A 22914-nucleotide genomic window follows, 5' to 3' on the forward strand; every position below is an offset into this window, starting at 1 on the left:
TTTCCCACCGCGTCGCGCCCCTGCCCTCACTGAGAGTGGCAGGAGTTCTGATTACCAAGGAGCCGCCAGTTCAATGCCCAGACGTGGGCGGGACCTCCAGCTGGGCCACAGCTGAACCCACCAAGCTCCTTCCCCAGCTGGCCTTGGCTGGTGGGCACTGGGGTTTGGGAGCCCTGCACCAACCACACAGACGACACGGAGGCCAGGTGAAGAGAATTAAATAATGTGTGATTTTATTTCATTAGAGATAAAACCAGCAGCATCACAGCTTGAGCCCTCGCCCCACCCCCTCATCCCTCTGCCCCCCGACGCTTCTGCCTAATGTCGGTAATGGGGGCTTCGGGATCTGGACCTTGAGCGCCTGGAGAGAGAAAGGGGAGAGAGAGGCCCCATGAGGGTTGGGCAGGAAGCAGGGAGCCCTGCTGCGTAGGCACGTGCACACATACACCGACATGCTTGGGACCACTGGGGCTTCAGTGATGGGGAAGTCAGCTGCAGAGAGGGGTGTTCCCGAGGGGTGAGGCCAGGCCCTACGACTGGAGGGGACTGGAGGGGGCTGGGTCGGGACGGAGCAATCAGGGCTGGGACCTCCTGCCAAAGGGCAACTGTGATTTCCCAGGGAGCTGGGCCAGCCTGCTTATTACCTTCGGGAAGAGCTGTATTCTCGACCTGGAAAGAAAGGACGGGTGAAAACAAAGCAAGTGCCCAGGACCAGGAGTGCGCTCCAGGGCTGGGCTTCCAGTGTCTCCAGCTAAGGCAGCGCCTGCGCTTCCAGCCCGTCCGCTGCTGGACGCTACCTGTGCCCCTTGGCCCACACCCATGCGCTGGGAATGAGCTTTTCTTCCAATTCCTGTAAGTCCCTTGTGACTGAAGCAATCACCGTGTGTTGTGTGTGTGACTAAAAAGTTTTAATTTATAGAAGGCTGATGTGGAAAATGTACCATGGTTTCTTTGTAACCCAGTTTGACATCTCTTCTTTTTTTTAATGCCACAGAGCCTCCAGCCTGGCTCTCCAGACCAAGCGACCACAAGGACACTCACTGTAACGGGGGGAGGGCGAGCGGCTCTGCCGGCTGTACTGGCGTTCCCATTCTTCTCTCTCCTTCTCTCGGCGTTCCCGTTCCCTGCACGGGGAAGGGGAGGCAAACCAGGGGAAGGGGTGGGCATTCAGCCGGCGATAACACTGAACTGAACTCGACGGCTGGCTGGGTCCCTGTCAGGGCAGGTGCTGGGAGGCCCTGGCTCCCAGCGCGGGGCTGGCTTGCATTCAGCCGTTCCGTTCGGCAAATGTTTATCGAGCACCAGTGTTCTAGGGGCAAAGCACACAGCAGGAACCCAGCAGCCAGACCCGACTTCTGAATGGGGACACGAACAAGAACGGGTGAAGGACACAGACAGTGCACACTGGGACGCCAGGTGCAGATTAGTGCTATGAAGAAAAGCGGAGTGGGGCTGGAGGATGTTGTGTTTTGGGGTGCTACTCCACACAGGATGGTCAGGAAGGACCCCTGAGTTCAGCAAGGGAGGGAAGTGGGTGGGTATCTGGGGAACAGCAGAAAAGGTAACCCAAGCTGGAGGCTGGCGGAGCTGGGAGGAGGTCACAGTGGCCGAAGTAAGCTGGGGATGGGAAGGAGACTGGGGGACAACATGAAGGCCAGGCGAGGGCTTTGATTATTTTCATCCACCCAGAAGGATAGGCCAGGGCTCTGGATCGGAGCAGGTGGTGGGGAACGCAGGGCAGCCCAGAGGCAGGTGGGAGGGAAGGGGTCTTACTTCATACGGATCTTGCGGGCCATGGCTCGAAGCTCGTCTTCCCGCTCCTACGGCAGGGATGGCAGAGATGGCAGGATGGCAGTGAGGGCAGGGCCGGGCCAGCACCCTGTGTGAGCCCTATGCCCTCACCCCAACCTGTACCTGGCGCTCGTGCTCCTGCTGGATCATCTTCTCCTGAGCTGCCTTCTTATCCGCCTTGACTGTGGGGAGGGAGAGACACAGTGGCTGAGGGGTGCCCTCAAGCCCCCGCCCCCCGCCCCCCGCCCCCAAGATGTGGAAGCTGAGCTCAGAGAGGTCAACCAGACTGCCAAGGCCCTAAACGTGGTGGCCGCAGGGCAGGTGCACACCCACTCCTCCCCAAAGGGCCTCCTATCTGGCAAAGGGCAGGGCCTCCCCATGGTCAGGCCAGAAGGAAGAGGGGCAGGGGAGCCCTGGAGGGGCAGGTGGCGGGACGTACACTGCCTGTTCAGTGCCTTCTGCATCCTCAGCTTCAGCTTCTCCTGTGGCGTCAGCTTGGGCTGGGGAGGGGGAGAAGAGGCAGGAGACCGGGTGGGTGTCCCGGAGCTTCCACAACCCACCTCATCCGAGAGCCTGGGACTTGCGGGGGCACGTGCGCAGGACTGGCGGGCTGTGGAGACGGGCCACGAGGGTCTGGGAGCCCCAGTGGACAGCTGAGGAGGGCAGGGAGGCACAGATCTCAATCCCCGGGGCTGGATCTCCCGGCCCACCCGGGCCCCCCTGCAGGCCCACCGGGCCCAGCTCTTGGGCACTGCTGCTGGCGGGAATTACACGGGCGAGTTCCAAATTCTTACTGACTTTGGCAGCTCCTGTCTCTTTACCAGCAGCAGGTTCGGTCCTGGGAGAAAGAAAAACCAGCTGCCACCTTTGACCCCACGCGCCCTCAGCACTGCCCTCAGAGCAGACAGCCAAGGCCATGGTCCCCTAACACCCCGCAGGGAGAAACCAGGTCCCTCCTGGATCCTGCAGGACAGGGCCATGTCCCCCTCTGACCCCCGACCCAAGGCAAGGGCGTGACTCCTCAGAGCCCCCAAGGGCAGAGCTGTGGCCCCCTCAGACCTCCCAGGACAGGACCAAGTTCCCTTCGAAAAGAGCACAGTGGAGTCACCCTGCTCACCCGAGCTCACAATCCCCTTCCCCCAGCCCTGCCCCGCTCACTTTTTCAGCTTCTCGCCCACAGCGGGGGACGCTGCCGGCCTGCCCAGCTTCTCCCTTGGGGGCGACGGCGAGTGACTGCGGCTGCGGCTCTGGCTGGGGCTGCGGCTCTGGCTGGGGCTGCGGCTCTGGCTGGGGCTGCGGCTGCGAGTCAGGCTGCGACTTCGGGACGGGCTGAGGGACCAGCTGCTGCGGCTGTGGCTACTGCTGTGGTGCCGGGGACCCCGGCCGCCCCGCCTGTACCGGTCCCCTGAGCGGGAGCGGCTCCTGGGGGTGCGGTGAGGCAGGAGAGAGGCCGTGAGGCTCCAGGGACCCCATGTGCGCAGCGCCCCACCCAGGCACTGAATCTACGAGCCTCCTCCGAGGCCCTGGGGTCCTTGTGTCTCCACTCCTCTCCCACTACTTTCCTCAGAAATCCTCCCTGGCCTCCCTCAGTCTCTAAACAGAGACCGCCCTCTAGATACACCGGCCCTAAGATGGGTCTTCACTTCTCACTAGACACCCATTCACCCACTTCCCTGAGAGGTGACCTCTGGGAGGGCAGAACTTGGCTGGGGGCCCCCCCTTGTATGCTCACCGCCTCCTCACCTTGCCAGGTCCAGGGTCTCGCCACCAGTGGGGACGGACCCCCCCCCCCACCCCGCAAGACTGCAGCACAGACCCACAGGATCCAGTCTGGGGACGTGCAAGCCCCATCCTCTATCTGCTCAGGAGCCTCAGGCTGGCCTCAGAGATGTGACCAGGGCCCCCCTCCAACCCCAGTCTTTCTCCTGACATCGCCCTGTGTCAGGCTCCAGGGAACGACCCAGAAGCCAAACCAACGCCACACACTGATTCTGGTGGGACTGTCCTGGGTTTTTACAAAATTCAAATTTGGTGGCAATATTGAGAAAACAAGAGCTGTCCGTTAAAAATCCAACCCAACTTCTCTTGAAAAACCAGAAGACTGAGCAACACCACGCCTGCCACTGAGTGGCCAACGAGCCCAGCAGATGGGACGTGTGCTCCCGGTTCACCTGGGCCCACGCGGCCCCTCTATTTTACCTGCTAGACCTTGTAGGTAGCTGACATTGAGATCCACACAACAACACCACGGGTAATGATGCTGATGGCAATAAAAGCACTCATCGAGTGCCAGGCCCTGCACTAAACACTTACGTAGAATTCACTTGGCACAACTTCACGACTCAGTGAAGGGGACACTGTCTCTACAGATGCAGAAACAGGCCCCGAGAGTTCACTAGCAGGGCCAGGATCCACACCCAGCCAGCTGCTCCGCAGTCCACGCTCTCGCCCGCCAGGCCGTGCTGCCCCTCCACCGGCAGCCCTGATCCCCTCGGGGAAGCGGACCGGAGGGGTGCTCCCGTCCCTAGGTGACTTTACTCCTGCCCCACGTGCAGCGCTTGCCTCACGCCCCGCCTTCTCTCAAAGGGCTGCCTTGACTTTCCGGCCCCTGCCCACGGAGTGCCCCAGTCCTAAGGGTCGCCAGCTGCAAACACCTGGGGACTCCCCGTGACAAGCGCAGCTCCATCTCCCTCCCCACTGCGCCCCTGAGAAGGGAGGCTGTGCTCCAGCCCCGGCACCACACCTGGAGTGAGCACATTCCCCCCCCACCAATCCCAGGTCTCCCCTCCCAGAGCCTGGTCTCGCGGAAACGGGGCCCACGCCCAGCCCAGTCCCCACACCCCAGCCCCACGCACCTGCTTCTGCGCCGGGGCCCGTAACCGCTGCGCCGGGCAGGCGAACGGGAGTAGCGGTGTCCGTCTCGGGAGCCCCCACCTGAGTGCCGCCGGCCGCGGCTCCGGGATCTCGAGTAGCGCCGAGAGCGGGAGCGGGAGCGCGACCAGGACCGGGAGCGGGAGCGCGCATGGCGGCCAGAGCGGTAGTAGCCCCCGCCGCGGCGGGAGCGGGAGCTGGAGCTGGAGCGGGAGCGGGAGCTGGAGGTCCTCGAGGCGGAAGAGGAGGAGGAGGAGGTGGAGGAGCGGCGGCTGCAGGTGGGGCACGGAGGGCCGGTCAGCGCCGGCCCGGGCCGTGGCCCACCGCCGTCCCGAGTCCCCCCCACGGCGGCCGGGGCGTAGGGCGGGCAGCGTGAGCGTTACCGACCGGGCGCTGGCATTGCGTCCCGGTGCGGGGCCGCCTGGCTGGGGGGGCGCGGGGGGCTTCCCTGTGGCGGCCCCTGACGCAGCTGCTGCAGCTGCGGCTGCGGCTGCCTCCTCATCACTGCCCCCAAAACTGGTGATGAATGTGATCTTCTCCTCGCGGCCTGGGGTCGGGGAGCGGGAGCGGGAGCGGGATTCGGAGCTGGATTCCGAGGGCGACCTACAGAGCAGGGAGCAGGGGGCTCAAACGCCAGGCTCCTGGAGCCTGTCCACCAGCTAACAAAAGCCACCACAGAGCAACAGAAAAGAGAACAGCGGAGCCCCGAGCAACAGCAGACAGCGGCGCGACGAGCAGAGCCAATGGGCAGAAAGACACCAGCTATGCAGGGATCGGACTCCTGACCACGGAAACCTTCTCAGAACAACCAGGAAAAGGAGGAACAGAAAACTGTACTATTAAAAAGGGATGAGCACCTCTGTAATGTAACAGGAAAAGATTTCCTCAGCATAGATGTCAGGTCAGGTGGAAAGCAAGTTCTAAAGCGTTAACTGTGATATAATTCCATTTTTGTGAAAAAAAAGTATGCCTTATCCCTCATGGCGCCCACGGATTGAGCACTTACTGTGCCAGATTTTTCATCAAAAGGTGTACCTGCCTCATCTCACCTATCCTCCCAGGAGCCCCGAGGGGTCCCTCCCACACCATTCTGCAAAGGGAACTGGGGTCAGACTGGGGTCTGTCCACCCTCAAAGCCTCTGTCCCAACCACTCCCACAACCAAGAGACACGCGTGTGCAACCAGGCCCTTCTGCGCCTGTTATTTCCCAATGCTTATTTCTGGGAGTTCAGATTAAAGGGACTTGACTTCTAAGTCCCACCTTCCTGACACGTCTGGTCATTTTCCACACAAGACTACGTTACGTTTAAATCAGAAAAATTTTTAAGGTTCACATTTAAAGGAAAAAGAAATCAGGAAAGCAGGCTAACACTCTAGAAAACAAAAAATGATTTAGACCCCCAGAACACATTCTCCAGTCTGTGATCTCAGGGCAGCCTACAGGGTGGGCCCCCTGCCCCTCCTCACCACCCCTGCCCTCCATCAGGAGGACTGCTGGGCCTTGGGAACTCACCGCTTATAGGGGTCATAGGTGGGGCTGTCTCGGCGGGCGTAGCTGTGAAGAGAAGAACGGGATGGGACAGATGGGGTGGGTTTGGGATTAGTGTGCACAGAAGTAAGGCCAACCCCCAAGCTGGGCGCCCAAGGCCACACGCTGGGCACAGTGATGAGGGGGCTGCCGGCCAGGGTATGGACCCTGATCCCTCCTCCTACTCACCTCACATCTGTCCGAAGCCTGAGCCTCAGCCCTGACCCACAATGTCCCAGACCCACCCTGACCCTGAGCAACAAGGACTTCAGCAGCCTCCGACCTGGCTGGCCTCTGGACCCTAGACTAGAAGCGACTCTCCTCCCACTCCAAGTCCCTGGTTCTGCTGGGTCCTGGCTTACTAATGATGATGAAGTTAAAACTAGAAGAGCCAATACGTCTTAGAGGCACACTATGCGCCAGGCACTAAGTGCTTTACTCAGTGAACTCAATCGCTCTTCCTAACAACTCTCTGACATGGGTACTGTGATTATTCACACTTCACAGCTGAGGAAACAGGCCCAGAGAGGTGAAGTCACTTGCCCAGGGCCACACAGCTCATAAATGAAACAGCCAGGATTCCAACCCAGGCCACGTGACCCTGAGCCCAAGCTTTTATGCACTGCACTGACCTGCACCTCTACAACTCTTTAAAGAATATTTTCCAGACCGCACATCAAACCCTGAACCCACAACAGGTCCCTTAAGCTTCACAGCAACCCTCAATGACTCCCATTAAACAGAGGAGATGGGGCTTCCCTGGTGGCACAGTGGTTGAGAATCCGCCTGCCAATGCAGGGGACACGGGTTCGAGCCCTGGTCTGGGAAGATCCCACGTGCTGCGGAGCAACTGGGCCCGTGAGCCACAACTTCTGAGCCTGCGCTCCGCAACAAGAGAGGCCGTGATAGTGAGAGGCCCGCGCACCGCGATGAAGAGTGGCCCCCACTCGCCGCAACTAGAGAAAGCCCTCGCACAGAAACGAAGACCCAACACAGCCAAAAATAAATTAATTAATTAATTTAAAAAAAACAAAAACAAAAAAAACAGAGATGTGTCAAAGAGGCATGGGTTTGCCTGGAGCCCCAGCTGGGCTCTCCGCATCAGACTGCCGCATCCAAACCTGCCCGAGACCTCGCTGTGGGCACTGGCACAGCCCCTCTCCTGGGAGGTGATGGTGTCCCTTTTCCAAAAAGGAAACTGCAGCTCGAGAGAGAAAGTCACCTGCCCAAACTCTGACAGTGAGGAAGCGGCCAAGCAGCAGAACCAGGTCAGAGTCCGGGGCCAGGCCCGTGCCCCTTGGCTCTGCTCTCAACCCTTCCAGCCACCCCATGCCACCTCGCCACTGGCTCCCAGGGAGCATGGCAAGCGTCCCGAGTCCAGCAGGGTGAGGGGAATGGCTGGCAGGGCAGGTGTCCACACGCCCCTCACGGCCACTCCTACTCCAAACCTTCCCTATTCACTGCCCTACTAGGAGGTAACTGCCTGCAAGCGGCAAGCTTGCCCCCAAAGTCTTCCTGAGCCCCGGCTCCTCCCCCAGAGCCCTGAAAGACTGGTGCTGGCAGGGTGGGGACATGGGGCAGAACCCATCCTACCTGGGTGGGCTGATCTTGCGGCCCCTTAGCCGCTTCTCCCGGAACTCCCTCCGCTGGCGCCGGGAGCGACGGCCCTGGAGCAGGGTGGGTACGAGGCTGGTGAGGGTGTGCCTTCCAGGAGACACACACCTGCCCTGCCACCCTGGCCCAGCCCTCACCGAGTACATGGCCTTCTCCTCCTCAAGGGCCTTGGCGTGTTTGATGGCCTCTGCCTCCTCCTTGTCTTTCCGGAGCATCCTGCAGAGGGGCACGAGGGGCACGATGGAGGAGGGGCCAGGCCACAGGCAGAGTCACTGCAGGAAGTGAGGAACCCCAAGCCATCCTGGGGGTCTTGCATTCATTTAGCACTGTTACTGAGCACCCACTGCATGCCAGGTGCTATTTCAGGTATTAGGGATTATTGAAAACAAACAAAAATCCCCACCCTTTTGGGCTACCATTCTGGGGAGAAGAGACACAATGACCAAGGTCACATAACATGGTATGTTAGATGGTGAAAGCCTCGATGGGAAAGTAAATCTCGGAAGGGGGAAGGAAGTCCAGGGAACTGGTAGAGGCTGCTGCAGCCTTCAACAGGGAGGTTGGGGAAGCCACCCAGAGAAAAGTGACAGCTGATGAGAAACCTGGGGGAGTGAGCTGCGCAGGTGCCGACAGAGCCAACGGCACACTGAGCGGCCCCGAGGTCAGGTGGGGCCTCAGGCGTCGAAGGGGTAAAGAGGCCAGGGAGGCTGGGCAGGGGTGGAATGTGTGGGTAGAAGACCAGACAGGTGAGACTTTGCGGCCGTGGTGAGGAGGCTGGCTGCTCCTGAGTGAGGTGGGAGTCATGGAGGGTTCTGGGCAGAGGACGCTGTGTTCAGACTCGGGAGTACTCAGACTCCAGCTCAATACCCTGTCAGATGGGACCGGTCTATGTGCTCCACACCGGTGTGGCACAGGGCAGAGGCTTAACCAGCAACTGCGAGTGAATGATCCAGGGGGCGAAGCCTCTCCACTGGAGGGCGCTGTCCACCAGGCCCAGGAACCCCGGGAGTTTCCAGGGGTCAGATGGCCTCAGGTCACACAGCTGGGGGCAGCCTCCACTTCGACAAGGCCGGTCACAAGTACCCACCCCACGAGCTCAGGAGCCTCTGTATGTCATGCCCTGGCGCAGGGCCAGGCACACAACTGCTCGGGAAGAGGGGTAGCAACATATGCCAGGTCCACAGGATGTGGAGGGGCGTCAGCCCGCCGGCCTCACCTGACAAAATCGCCATCGGCCATGCCATAGGTCGTGGCCTGTTTGTTGAGATCTGCCACCTGCTCCTGGTTCAGTTCGTCCACGTCCACCTCCACGTCTACACCAAGAGAAAGGCTGTCAGGGACCAAAGCCGAGCGGGAGGAAGGGGAGAAGGGGCAGTGCCCTGGGAGTTGGGGGCGGGGGTGCCCACCAGACCGCAGGCCTCTGCAGGGAGGGAACGAGTCAGCTCATCTCGGCATCCCCAGGCTGGCACAGGGCTTGGCCAGAGGCAAGCACAACAAACGGTGGGTGGGGGCGGGGAGGGGTGTGTGATGTGGAGGAAGTAAATGGGGGAGTGAACGGGGGACGGAAAGAGAGCGGCTGAAGATCTAGGTGGGCGGGAGGCAGGGGGTTCGGGTCACAGGCACTCAGAAGCCAGATGCTTGATGGCTCAGTGGAAGGTGGGACGGACGCTTCACATATGTCTGAATAAGTCTGAATAAACAGCGGGTGGGCTGAGTGAGAAAGGGATGAGAGGTGGAGGGAGGACAGGCATTTAGGTGGAGGTGGGCGGCAGCACGGGGGATGAGGCTCTATACTGGAGGAACACTTGTTTTCCAGAAGAGAGAGAAAGAGAAGGGGAGGGAGAGACAGAGAGGCTGACACAAGCAAGGAGGACAGACTCAGAACCTAGGTGGGGACAATATCACAGAAGCAGAGTCCTAGAAACGAAGGAGAGAGACACAGAAGGGGAGGCTGGACCAGGAGGACATGAGTGAGATGGGAGGACAGCAGCGCCCTGGAGCAGGGGCGGGAGAGGCGGGGCTCGTAAGCACAGGGCACCCCACAGAGGGGGAGGGACGAGACACGAAAACGACGCCCAGGGACTGTGGGGGGGGGGGGGGGAGGGCAGAGAGGGGACCCCACCGATGTCGGGGATGACCTCATCTTCGTCCGAGTTGCTCTCCTCCTCGGCCGGTGACTCCTCCTCCTCCGGCTTCTCTGCCACCTTCTCCACCTCGGCCACCGTGCTGTCCTCATAGGTGTAGCCAATGGAAGCCTTCTTCTCTGCCAGCCTGGGACAGGGGAGCCATGAGCCAGGGAGGTGCGGGGCGGGGGCGGGGGCGGAGACCATGGGCAGGATGCAGCCCAGGCCAAGCCTCGAGGGCCCGCCCACCGCGCTGCCCGCGCGCCGCCCTCCCAAGTTCCAGGGCAGCTCGGCGCCCTTGCCTGCAGACCCTCACTCACGCTCTCCCTCAGCCTAGAACCCTCTGTGGCCACCTCCCACCAGCTCTTCCCTCCTCCTCCAGCCCCAATGCACCATCCTCCAGGAAGTCCTCCCTCAGGCGGGATCGAGCACCATCCTCAGCTCCCCAGCCCCACTCACACTGGATCTGTCTCCCCCCGCCCCAGACTGTGAGTCCTGCAAGGGCAGGCCCGAGTTATCCTGGGTAACAGCACGGCCCAGCCTGGTCCAGAACGGCGCAGGGGCCTAGTGCATGTCTGCTGCTGAATTTGGTCAACATTCCCTGATGCCGTCCCAGTGCCAGCCTCGTCCTGAACGGGGGGTCAGGGATAAGGATCAGAGTCATCAAGAAGCTCCCGCCACACCGTGAAAACTCTTCAGGTGGAGGGAAGCAGCAAGCGCTGAGGACCGCAGTGGGGGAACTGCTCAGCAGCAGGTGGTAAGGAGGCAGGGCCCCAGGCCCGCTGGGGGACAAGTGGAGCAGCGGCTGTCCTGGCGAAGGGGGGCCACTCCTCAAGGGACACAGCCTGGAGAGGTCCCCCTCCAGAGCGACATCAGCCGCTGCTGGCCACAAGCTGACTGCACGGCCGCAGAGGACAAGCACTTCACGAGCTCCGTCTCCGGTAGTCCTGGAAAGTCCAGGCAGGGGGCACTGCCGCCAGCCCCCTCACAGGGGAGCACGCCAAGGCTCGGAGGGAAGTCCTCACCGGCAGGATTCAAACCCAGGCCTGTCCAGCCCAGGGCCTGCTCTAACTCCCTGCTCTAACTCACCTCCTACCATCCCACGGGTTGCAAACGCAGCGTAGAGGTTTGTCAGCAAACCCTTCCCGTCCAGCTGCTGCTTCCTCCTCTAAACATTGAGCAATCGAGCGCCTACCCTGTGCCGACCAGCAGCCCCGGCTCTGGGGAGCCCCAGGTGGACAGGATGGACGAGGCTGTGCCCTGTGGGGCTCATGGTCCGCCTGCCTCCCTCAAGCCCACGCTGCCCCAGACCCCGACTCACTTCTTCTTCTCATCCTCACTGGGTCTCTGGAGGCCTCCGTATAACTCGTCAATGTAGATCTGGTACAGGCACTGCTCCTCTGAGACTGGGGCAAGGCAAGAGGCACGTGGGTCAGAGGGGGCTGGGGACACTGGGAATTCAGGGGGTACATGAGAACGCAGTGGGGGGCGCGTAGGAGGGCAGGTGTGACCCAAGCACAGCCGGGTGCAGAGTCACGGATTCCTAGATAATCACACCGTGTGTGGTGAGGACACAGCAGCTGCAGGAGGGCCCTGGTGACACCACTGACTCGCCATGCAACCCTGATCAAGGAACTGAGCCACTCTGTGCCTCGGTTTCCTTTTCTGTAAAATGGGACCACTGGCAGAACGAGCGCGTTGTATTCCGGCGCTGCTACTGTTACCACTGTTAGGAAGGTCTTCAGCTGGACCCCTCAGAACGACAAAGCTATCCTGAGCACTGGACGTCAGTCACCTGGACCCCACGGGCCACTCCACTCTGTGCTCTGTGGGCCAGTTTAAATTAAGCGCGGTTAATCTGGGCTCTCGTTCATCCACAACACGCAACTCGAGGAGCTCAGCAACGTACTGGAGCCTCCCCGGGTCTTCCTGCAGTGAGACATGCCCGAGTCCCGGTGGGACCCTGGGCAAGTCCCCTTGCCTCGGTGGGCCTCAGCTCTTCTATCTGTAAAGCGAGGTGGGTGGGCCGGGCGAGCCCAGGCGTGCCGCAGTACAGCCCTCCCCGCAGCCTCCGCGGTTCTGCTGGTAGTCTACAAAGCCCCGCTGACCTGCCTCACGTGAGCCCCAGCCACGCCAGCCTTCTCTGTCCCCCCAGGCCAACCGCCTCCTTCCCCCACAGGGCTGTCCTCGTGGCCCGGAGTCTGGCGGCCTCTCCTCACTGGGGAAATCTTGCCCACCCTTCCCTGAGCCAGCCTCGGCCAAGCACCTCAGAACAGCACACATCTGTCGTGACGGCGCCTTAGCTTGTGACTACCACCTGCTTTCGTGATTACGTGGCTCCCCCACTAGACCCCTGCTCCCAGAAGAGTGCCTGACACACCACAGGCGCTCAGGAACTGCGGGAGTGAATGAATGAATACGGAGTCAGAACTGAGGGAAACCCTGGCTCCGTCACCAAGAATCTCTGTAGCCTGCGGGGACGGCAAAAACAACAACAGCATCAACGATGACGCGTTCCCCCTGATTCCAAGGCCTCAGTGATTGCCAAAATCTGACAATCTCTGATTTTAGAGATGCTAAAACACCTATTTTAGAAACAAAGAAATACGGAGACAGTGAACCCACAGGGAGGGCTGACTGCCAGGCGCAGTGCGGGGCCTTATGCACTCACCGAACCCTCACAACCACCCCAAGGGACAGAAACCACCTTTATCACCCTTCTCCAGGACGAGACCGACACCGGCCAGGCTAAGGGACGAGTGTGTGGCCCTTAATTTCACAGGGAGAGCCTGGGAGTGGGGGGTCTCAAAGTCCTTCTCGGAAGGCGGGCTGAAGTTCAGAGCTGTCCAGCAGGAGGCAGCAGTGCTTAAGGGCAGGGTGAGAACCCCAACTCCTTGGACATGGTGTCCCCCCCCAACCACTGAGCCTCGATGTCCTCATCTGTAAAATGGGGGCATCACCCTTACCTTGCTGGGAGGTTATGCACATGTACTGAGATAACAGAGACGAAAAACTCTAAGTTTGTCAGGGTCTGAACCGCCACAAGCCCAGAGGGGAAAAGTCTCTAAACCTGTTTTCTCATTTGTGAAGTGTTAACGGTGATGGCTTGGGAAAAGAACACTGGACATATATGAACGCTTGGCAAACTGTCAAACTCTGTCTAAATATTCATTTAAAACAAGGAGAAATTTCCCTTCCAGAGCTAACATTCTGACCCATGCAGGCGGGGGAAATACACAGAGGAAAATAATGTATTCTTGCTATTTTCACCAATTTTTTAGGAAAAAAGACCACAGAGTTAGAGGGCATGGGATGTGGAAGTGACTGTGGTAGGACCATCTAGTTCACCAGACATCTCCTGTACCAATTCCAGAGACAGAGGGCCCCGAGAGAGAAAGGGATGTGAACAGAGTGGGTCCATGACAGAGCTGGGACCAAAACCCAAGGCCCCTTAGTAGAAAGTACTGGGATAACTTTTCTTCCCAACCTTGTTGAGGTCTTCCAGTCTCCAGGGACACCCTCCGCCCCTCTCGCCAAAAAAACCCACTCCCCCGCCGCCGCAGGTCACTCACTGCCAGCAAAGTCGTTCTGCACCAGGCCTCGGTAGCGCTCGTAGTTACATTTCCGCTCGTCCGACTCCTGTTCTGGGGAGCTTTGGGGGAGGTCAAGGTCTTGAGACCACAGGGAGAGGGTAGACCCCCATCCCAAGCCAGCAGGAAGGGGGATGAGGGGCCTGGCTCAGTATGACGGGCGGGGGGGCCTCCCCACGTGCACACCTCCTTCCTTCCCAGGACGGTGACAGGCAGGCCAGGGCTCAGGAAAGAAGAGGTGCTGCTGGGTAGGACTCCCTGCCTGGCAACCCCTGGGGGAGGCAGCTTACACGGTGGTGAGCAGAGGCGGGGTGTAGTCAGGGATGTGGTCCAGGTGGGCGCGGACATCGAAGCGGTCAATCATGTTGTTGGTGTCCCCCTGCCAGGGCATCCTGAAGTGGGGAGCAGGGGAGCAAGGAGCCTAGGGTCCCCACTGCCCAGGACACAAAGTGCCTGCTCCCTGCCACCTCATGCTTGGGAGTCTGGCCCCAGCCCCTCTGATCCCCATGCCAGCCCCACCCTCACCCCCCACCTCTCAGTCCCTTATGCCACCAACCCCCCCACCAAATCTACATTCAGGCTCCTGACATGAATAGGGCCCTGGGGAAACTGGGGCCCTGTTTTTCAGAACCAAGCAAGAGTGGAGAACTCGAACCAGGTCCTAGGGGCCGCCTTTATAAGCCCAGTCACCCCAGAACACCCCCTCCGGCAACCTACTCTCTGCTGCATCTGGGCCTCTGGCCCCGGCCCCACTCATTCCCCTCTAAGTCCTCCTCCAACCACTACACCACGGGGCCTTTATCCCAACTGCTGCCGTACAGCCTTAGCTAGTGACCTTCACCTTCCCATGCAGGCCAAAGCTTCCCTGCCTGAGACTCCGAAGGTCTGTGTCCTACCCCAGGTCCCTTTGGACCCCCAACCCTCAGTCACAGATACTACCCTACCACCAGACCCAGTCTTACATGTTAACGGGGCTCTCGGCGGCCAGGGCAACTGCAGAATCCAGGTGCACCTTGCAAGCTCGACCATGCACCTGCAGGAACTGGGCTGGGTCCTTCTTCTGCAGGGAAGGACAAGATGGAGGTCACCACCCAACGGAGCCCCAAACCCTGCCACTCACACACAACCAAGTTAGCAGCAGGCTCACCTCTGATGCCAAGCAGGCCCTACTTCAGAGGTAAAAGAACCTACACAAGGTTGGCAGCACTAACGGGGGCCACCTAACCTCTGGGGACAGGGGAAGGGTTTCCTCTCGAGGTGGTAGCAAGAGGCTCTGAGCTCTGGTCCCACCTTCCACACAGCCAGTATCAAGACCCACCTCCCTAAAATACTACCCCCAACTCTTCACCCCACCCCCACCCCAAGGCCACTCATTCAGAGGCAGGTGTGAGCACTTTGGCAAGGACCAGCCTCTAAGACACCAGGACTGCATAAGCTCATGAAAAGACAATCAGTGTCACTCTTCACCAGAGACATAGCAATCAGAACTACAAGACACCACCTCACACTCACTAAGATGGCTAAAGTTGAAAGGACAGATGATAGTAAGTAATATTGACAAGAATATGCAGAAATCAGCTTCTCCAAAAAGTTAGACAAAGAACTGCCATATGACACCCAGCAATTCCACTCCTAGGTATATACCTGAAAAAACTAAAAACAGATACTCAAATGCTTGTACACGAAAGTTCACAGCAGCACTATGCACAACAGCCAAAAAGTGGAAACAATCCAAATGTCCATCAATGCTAGATAAACAAAACATGGCATATCCAGACAATGGAATATTGTTTGGAAGTAAAAATGGAGTACTGATCTACACTACCACATAGATGAGCCCTGAAAACACTACACTAAGTGAAACAAGTCAGTCACAAAAGGCCACATATTGTATGATTCCATTTATGTGAGATGTGCAAAACAGGCGAATCCATAGAGACAGAAAGTAGACTGGTGGCTGCCCAGAGCTGAGGGGCGTGGGGAACGGACTGCTCATGGGTATGGGGCTTCTTTTGGGGGTTATGAAAATTTTCTAAAATTACATTGTGGAGATGGTTGCACAACCCATAGAATATACTGAAAGCCACTGAATTGTACAGTATGTGAATTATAACTCAATAGAGCTGTTTTAAAGAAAAAAAGGTACCTAGATGGAGAATGGCCCCTGAGCACCCCCCACCACCTGATGTTACACCTTACACTCACTTATCGCCTCAGGCCTGAGGCCTCCTGTGGGTGTCACGATTCCAAGTCACCAGAACTGCATCAGGAAAGGATAAAATCTAGCAGCAGCAGCTCCCACCACTGAGCTTCCCGAGCGCTGGGCCCTGGCTGAGCTGCAGCCCCTGCCACGTCAAAGGAACCCACAGGAGCCACGAGCCGGGCTGCTGGTGCTCCCCACTAAACCCCGGCCACGCTCCCAGCACCACCTCCCCAGAGCCCAACCCCTTCCCATCCCGCCTCCCCCGCCCCCCAGCCCTGCCGCCTTCCCCAACCACTCGGTGGCCTCCTGGCCTCCTCCCCGCTCCCTGCTACCACCCTGGCCCTCTGCAGCCCACTTTCCGCGAGGCAGCCTGAGGGGTTCTGCTAAAACCTATCAGGCCACGTCCGCCTGCTCAGAGCCTCGCCGCCCCGGCCTGGCCCTCTCTGACTTCTCTCCCCCGCCTCTGCTCCAGGCGGCCGGCCTCCAGGCCACAGCACACTCACTGCTCTCGCGCGCTTTGCCCCTCACTTATTCCCCGTCTCCTTCTAGCCGCCTTCCTTATCACCTCTGCCTGAACAGCTAACCCCCAACCCGACTGCCTCTAGCTCCTTAACCACACCGTCTGCTTCAGAGCACCGCCCACCACGGGTCACCTGTCTCCCACACTAGACCGCAGCTGCCGCGACGCAGGATCTGTCTTGCTCACTGTTGCGTCCCCAGCGCCTAGAGCAGGGCCCGGCCCACAGCAGGCGCTCAGGAACACTGACGGAAGGAAAGAGAACGAACCCTCACGGACAGAGGAGGAGGCCGAGCCCCTGCAGGAGAAAACCATCAGCATCAAGCTCCCGCGAGCCTGCACTTGCTCGCTCTGCCTCCACCTCCCGCCCCAACCCCCAGGTGGCCAGCGAGCAGGCGCTGAGAAGGACGCTCACCAGTGACCACAGCTACCACGGGGCTGCGACCTGTCCTGCGCTCACTAGGTGCCAGGCGCCAGGCCGTTCTCCCTCTCCTCTCACGCCTGAAGACGCTGAGGGTGGGGTACACCCGAGCCCACGGGGTCCAGCGGGGTGGCGCTGCTGGAATCCCACTCCTCACCCCGCGCCTCACCTGCCTCCCTCAGTCCCTCACCTCAGGCCACACAGCGCCCTCGGCCCCGCGACCGCCCCAGCCAGGTCTAAGGCCAAGAGCCCCTCGCGTTCTGAGGCTGCACCAGGCCAAATGCCCAGCTCCCACAGCCAAGACTCACGTGGGACACTGTTTGCAGCATGGACTTTGGCCTGTAGCGTGAAGCCACTGGCAGTGCCAGCACCACAACAAGGAAAAAAGCATTGGGCGGGGAGTAAAAACCAGGGTCCATGGACTGGCTCTGTTGGGAGCGTCTGGAAAAGTCAAGGAACCGGACTCAAAGCCAGGAGCTGGGGACTTCCCTGGGGGCCCAGCGGTTGGGATTCCGTGCTCCCAATGCAGGGGGCCCGGGTTCGATCCCTGGTCGGGGAGCTAGATCCCGCATGCATGCCACAACTAAGATCCCGTGTGCCGCAACTAAAGAGCCGGTGCAGCCAAATAAATAAATATTAAAATAATAATAATAATAATAAAAATAAAAATAAAAGCCAGGCGCTGAACTAAGTGCTTTATGTACATCTCAAACTTCTCCATCATGGGAGAAAGGTGCTACTCGCACCCCCAGGTCCCACGAGGGAACTGGAGCGCAGAGTGCGGAGGCTCACTTGCTCCTGATCACACCAGCCATAAACACACTAGGGTCTGAGCCTAAATGGTCCTGACTCCAAAATCCACTCCTTTTTTTTTTTTTTTTTTTTTTTAAGTGAAAGGTACAGTAGCGTTAATTATATGCACCTTGCTCTGCACCGGATCTCTAGAACTTTTCCAGCTTACAAAACTGGAACTCTATACCCAATGAACAACTACTCCCCTTTTCTCCTCCTGCAGCTCCTGGCAACAACCATTTTCTGTTTCTAAGGTCTTGACTGCTTCTAAGACCTCATACACGTGGAATTTTGCGGTGTTTGTCTTTTTGTGACTGGCTGATTCCACTAGACATAATGTCCTCAAGGTGCCTCCACGCAGTAGCATGTGACAAGATTTCATTTCTTTCTAAGGCTGAATAATATTCCACTGTATGTAGGGACCACTCTTCTTTACCCATTCATCAGCTGATGGACATTAGGTTGTTTCCACATCTTGGCTATGGTGAATCACACTCCAACGAACATGTACAAATATTTCTTCAAGACCCAAAATCTATTCTTAACCATTGGATCATTACATCTCCAGGATCAGAGGGGGTCAGAGGAGTTCATGGAGTCTTTCACTCACTCATTCAACTGTTAAGCAGGCACCGACTCCAGGTGCAGGCGTTGTGCTAGGGCCATGGCAGTGACTGAGACGCCAGCCCGGCCCTCAGGGCTCACAGTCCAGTGTGGGGGACAGACCCATCCCCCACAGTGACGACCTAGAGTGGGCAGCGCTGGGATAGGGGAGCCAGGGGATGCGTCATTTAGCCTGGGCCCTCCTGGAGAAGGAGATGCCGGAGCTGAGATCTGTTTTATTTCCCACTTTCACATCAACAGGGAATTGTTTCTTTATCCAAACCACTGATCAGAAGAAAGCTGACAAGGACAGGAGAAATGACAGAACTAGGGTCAGCTAGGGAGAGAAAGCAGGCAGCGAGGACAGATCAGCAGAGAAACCGGCTGCCTAGACACACCTGCCCGGCCCATCACAGCTGACCTCGGCTTCTTCCACACTCGCCTCAGCCGCCTCTCCAGGCCCAAGAGCAAGATGAGAGACCCGTGTGACAGCCCCATCCCCTCGTCAAAGCAGCCATCATCCACAGCTTGGTGGCTGTGATCTGAACGCTGATCACGTTCCCGTACGGGGACAATGGCTGCTTGTACAGGCCTGCACCACAAAGCACCCCACAGACACTGTTGTATTCTTGAAGCTCTTCCCTGTCACCCTGTCATCACCACTGTCCCAAGGGGGAAAACAAAGCTCAGGGAGCTCCCCAGCTAACAAGAACAAGAGCATGGAGTCCCAGGCCTTCTAAGTGGCCCAATTCCAGCCTTTTTTCCTCCACACCATCCATCAACCTGGATGCTATTCCAGCTCTACTTGGTAATAACAACAACCTCAGAACCAACAAGAGCCGGCATTTACTGAGCAAGTTACCCTGGACAGGCCTGCCCTCAGTGGTCTCTGTGCCCAATCTCACTATATTCCAACAGCCTAGGAGAGAGGTGCCCTTGTCCCCACCATTTGTGGCAGACCATGAGTTGGCAACCAACATCCACCGCCCCTTCTTTGATAGTAATAAGACTCCTAACATAACTGGCACTAGGCCACCCAGAATACAGTCTACGCCTCTTAGCCTTCCTGGCAGCTGTATGTGACCATGGTGCTACTTTCTGGCCAGGGGGATATGAGTGGACATATCATGTGCAAACATCTAGAGACTTTCTTAACTGGCATGAGCCCCCTGGCCTCTTTTCCCTCCCTTCTTCTTCCCCTCTGGATGTAATGAAAACATGATGGCTAGAGCTTGAGCAGCCCTCTTAGACCTTAAGACAACACTGGGAAGAGAAGCCACGCACGGCTGAACAACAAAACGGTCCCTGAGCAGAAATGGCCACCTCTGGGCTTTTATGTGAAAAGGAAATAAACTTCTATCTTGTCTAAGCCATTGACGCTTCAGGTCTCCGTTATTCACAGCCAAACCTGATTTTACAGGATACATCATTTCACATGCAGAAGAGGAAACCAGGCTCAGGGATACAGTCACTTGCCCGGGCCACGTGGTATGTAAGTGGAATAGTTGGAATTGGAACCCAGAGCCCTGTGACTCCAAACTCTTAAGGACCTGGTATGGTTTGGTATTTTGCCTCCCGGCTGTGTCACCTTGGACAAGCTGCTGCACCTTTCTGAACTTCTATTTCTGCAGTAGAAAGCCCAAGTGAAGAGCTAAGAGAGGTCCAGGGTCAGAGAGTCTGGGTTAGAACGCCAGCTCTGCCCTCTCGCTATATGATCTACACCATGACTCTCTGAGCCTCAGTTTGCTCAACTGTGAAATGGAAACAATAAAAAGCAAACCACCTCCCAGGCTTGGGGGTGACAATTTGATGAAGTGGAGACGCATGTCAAGTGCTCAGCACAGTGGTTAACACATAAATGCTCAACAGCATTAGCCATTATTATCAGCATCACCTTTAACACAGGGATCAATACCAATCTCTCAGGCCTGCTGAAAGGACTAGAAAGAATGTGCCGAAGTAGCAGGCACGGGGTCTGGCACACCATGAACCCTTAATAAATGGCAGCTATTCATTCCTGAGCACTGATTGTGTTCTTGGTCCACTGCTGGGGCCTCAACAATAAGCAACACAGACCCAACCCCTGCCCTTGTGGTCATGTTATAGTTATTCTGACACCACTGGAGAGGGGCTCTCTCTACAGCCCAGTGGTTCCCTCCTGGGTGACAGAAGGCAACTGAGGCGCTCTCAAAGATTCCTCTCCTAGGGTAATAGCAGCCTCTGTCTCATGGGTGACTGTGGGGATTCAAAGAAATCATGCATCCAAAGCTCTTTTCAGAGCCTGGTGCCTGCGAAGGACCAATTAAAATGGTAACTGCTATGTTTTATTCATCTGTTCTTTTAAACCACGTTGGGCTCAAGCTTGGAATGCAAACATGACCCAAATACACCTAGTCCCCAGTCGTACAGAGCTGGATAGGTGTATTAAATTCCACAAAGGGGAAGGACAGGGAGCTATGATGGCTGAGTATGGAGGATGAGGAAAGACTTCCCTGAGGGTTGAGATCTGACAGATGAGCAGGAGTTAATCGAGTATAGGAAAAGCTCATGCAAAGGCCCTGTGGCTGGAGAGGGCTATATAATTTGGTGAGGTAAACTGGTAACTCTTTATACATCTTTTTTTGTTGTTAGAAAAAGTAGCCTAGGTATTGAGGAGGCCAGATGGCGTGAGCAAAGGACAAGGCAGAAAGCAGAGTGACAAGAGTCTGGAGGGGGTGGTAAAAGCCAGAACATGCAGGGTCTTAAAGGCTGTGTTGAGGAGCCTGGCACTAGGGGGTCACAGAGAAGTTCTGAGCAAGGGAGGGACAGGGTCAGCTTTGTGCTTTAGAAAGACCTCTCTGGCCCCTCTGAGGAGGATGGATTAGAGGCGGCAGGACTGGAGGCCAGGAGACCAGGGAGGAGGCTGGGGCAGTGATGCAATGGTAAATGAAAACGTCTATAATAAACACCATCTAACGGGAGAACGGAACCTAGTACGCAAATGCCATTTCAAGCTGGGGTCTCAAGAGCAAGTAACAGTTAAACAGGTGAGAGGAGGCATTACAGGTTCAATCCCTGTGGTGGCAGAGACGGAAAAAAGGCCAATGGAGCTACCTAAGGATGAAGCTGAGAAGCCAGACCACAAGGGCCTTTTATATCACAAGATGCAGTGCGTTCTTCTCTCCAAAAGCAACTGAAGCATCAAAGCATCAAACAGGGGAGGGAAATGGTCAGACTTCACTTAGTGAACGATGATGGCACTCCTTCGGGGTGCCAAATTAAACCTCAAGAACGCTGAGCTCTTCTGGGCACTGCGAATACAGCAATAAGCAGGACAGACAACATTCCGGAGGTGGCCAATCTTATGTCTGGACTGCTCTGAGTGTTACAAAGACTTTCCTCCTTCCTACTAACCCCAGCTCTGTACTGAGTCCACACCAAACAGCACAGTATACTACAATAAACAGAATACCTCAAGTTTTTACCAATGATGACGCTCAAAAAATGGACATTCTCTTGAGGAAACTGGGCTCTGGCGTTAGCGTATTTCCAAGCCCAAATCGTTCCAGTAGGACCACGGCCCCACCCTCCAGCAGAGCTCCCAGCCTGGATTCAACGTTACTCACGATCTTTTCATAGTACTCTCGCCGCCGCTCTGCCCTCTTTTTGTAGTCGACCATCATACCTCGAAGCTTCCGCTCATGCTTCCGAGCCTCGTGCCACATCGTGGTGAGGCCAGGCCTGGGGCCTCAACCTGAGCGATAAGCAGAGGGGTGTCAGACGGGCTTTAAAAACCATATAGGCAGAATCTATGTCATCTAACAAGTTGGTGACAGAGTTGATCCTGAACAGCAGCTTCAGGGAGGGGAAGTGAGGCTGTGGAACTGTGCTCCAGATGCTCAGGTGTATCCCACACAACTCTGATCCAGGACCCTGGGCATTCTGAAACCGCCCCCTCGGGTGATTCTGGAGTGAGCATCCCTGGGAAAGGGGTATCCTGTGTTCAAGGAGCCAGAATCAAGGATGAAAGGTTCGGGAATGGAAGGAGCGAGTGTTGGAAGCAAGGTCTGGAGACAGACCTTGAGCAGCTGGGGCTGGAGCTCAAGGGAGGGGGAAGAGCTGAAGGGGCTCCCACCAGGGGGCATCTGTGGGTGTGCGTATGGGTAGCAGGGGTCCGGAGATGAAGGCAAGTGGACGAAGAGGAGAACGATTTTATGGGAACAGAGTAGTGGTTTAGAGGTAGGGGTCGAGGGCAGGTGAAGGGCGTGGACGGAAGACGGCGACCCTTGCGGGAGGAGGGGGAGCATGGGAGAGTGCTGTTAAGGAGAGACCAGAGCGCGGCTGAGGTCTAAAGACGGAATCTAAATTGCGGGCGCGGGGTGGGGGGGTAGGGTAGAGACCGAGGGAAGCGGAACGGGCAGACAGGAGGGGGTGGGCTGAGCTTCGGGACGAGGCTGGAGGACAGAGGCAGAGCCCGATGGTTTTGGACAGGGCTCGAGCACCGGGTCTGGGCCTGGGGGTTCGGGATAAGGTTTTTGACAAGAGGAAGGGACCTGTGGCAAGCGGCGGGGTCCGACGCGGCGAGTTCGGCCCGATGGCGGGGGCAGGGCGCGGCCTGAGGCCCGGCAGGCCGAGGGGGTGCGGAGCGGTCGGCCCTCGAGGCCGGGGCCGAGCGGAGGCTCACAACAGACCGGAGAGAGGTCGAGGCAAGGACGAAGCTGGGCTGACGTCCGCCCGAAGCCAGGAGGTCACGACCAGCACCCTGCACTCAGCAACTCGCCGCCGCCTCCCACCGCTGCGCTCGCGCGCGGCCCGCACCGGAAGCGGAAGTGGGAGGCTGAGTGAAGGGGGAGGGGCGGAGCCTGGCGCAGGGTGCTTCCGC

At 57.8% G+C, this 22914-nt stretch overlaps 1 protein-coding gene across 4 annotated transcripts; it reads right to left on the minus strand.

Moving 5' to 3' along the window:
• Positions 1–207: 207 nt before the first annotated feature.
• CLASRP (CLK4 associating serine/arginine rich protein) lies at positions 208–22846 on the minus strand. Of its 4 annotated transcripts, none has more exons than XM_059903622.1 (21): positions 22586–22846; positions 21659–21786; positions 14480–14577; positions 13808–13909; positions 13500–13579; positions 11249–11333; positions 9927–10075; positions 9021–9117; positions 7942–8020; positions 7784–7857; positions 6176–6217; positions 5050–5265; positions 4647–4934; positions 2950–3213; positions 2590–2629; positions 2231–2291; positions 1915–1973; positions 1774–1820; positions 1042–1124; positions 645–669; positions 208–361 (listed from the first exon to the last, which is right to left on the minus strand). In XM_059903622.1, the coding sequence occupies exons 2-21, from the start codon at positions 21755–21757 to the stop codon at positions 319–321; spliced, it is 2031 nt and encodes a 676-aa protein (XP_059759605.1). In that variant the 5' UTR covers positions 21758–21786; positions 22586–22846; the 3' UTR covers positions 208–318. The 4 variants fall into 4 exon arrangements, with proteins under 4 accessions (XP_059759605.1, XP_059759604.1, XP_059759607.1 ...); XM_059903621.1 differs by having other exon boundaries at positions 2231–2444; XM_059903624.1 differs by lacking the exons at positions 208–361; positions 645–669; positions 1042–1124 and having other exon boundaries at positions 2586–2629.
• Positions 22847–22914: the final 68 nt, after the last annotated feature.

The sequence above is a fragment of the Balaenoptera ricei genome, chromosome 19 (genome assembly GCF_028023285.1).
Source record: "Balaenoptera ricei isolate mBalRic1 chromosome 19, mBalRic1.hap2, whole genome shotgun sequence".
In the NCBI taxonomy this organism is placed as follows: Eukaryota; Metazoa; Chordata; class Mammalia; order Artiodactyla; family Balaenopteridae; genus Balaenoptera; species Balaenoptera ricei.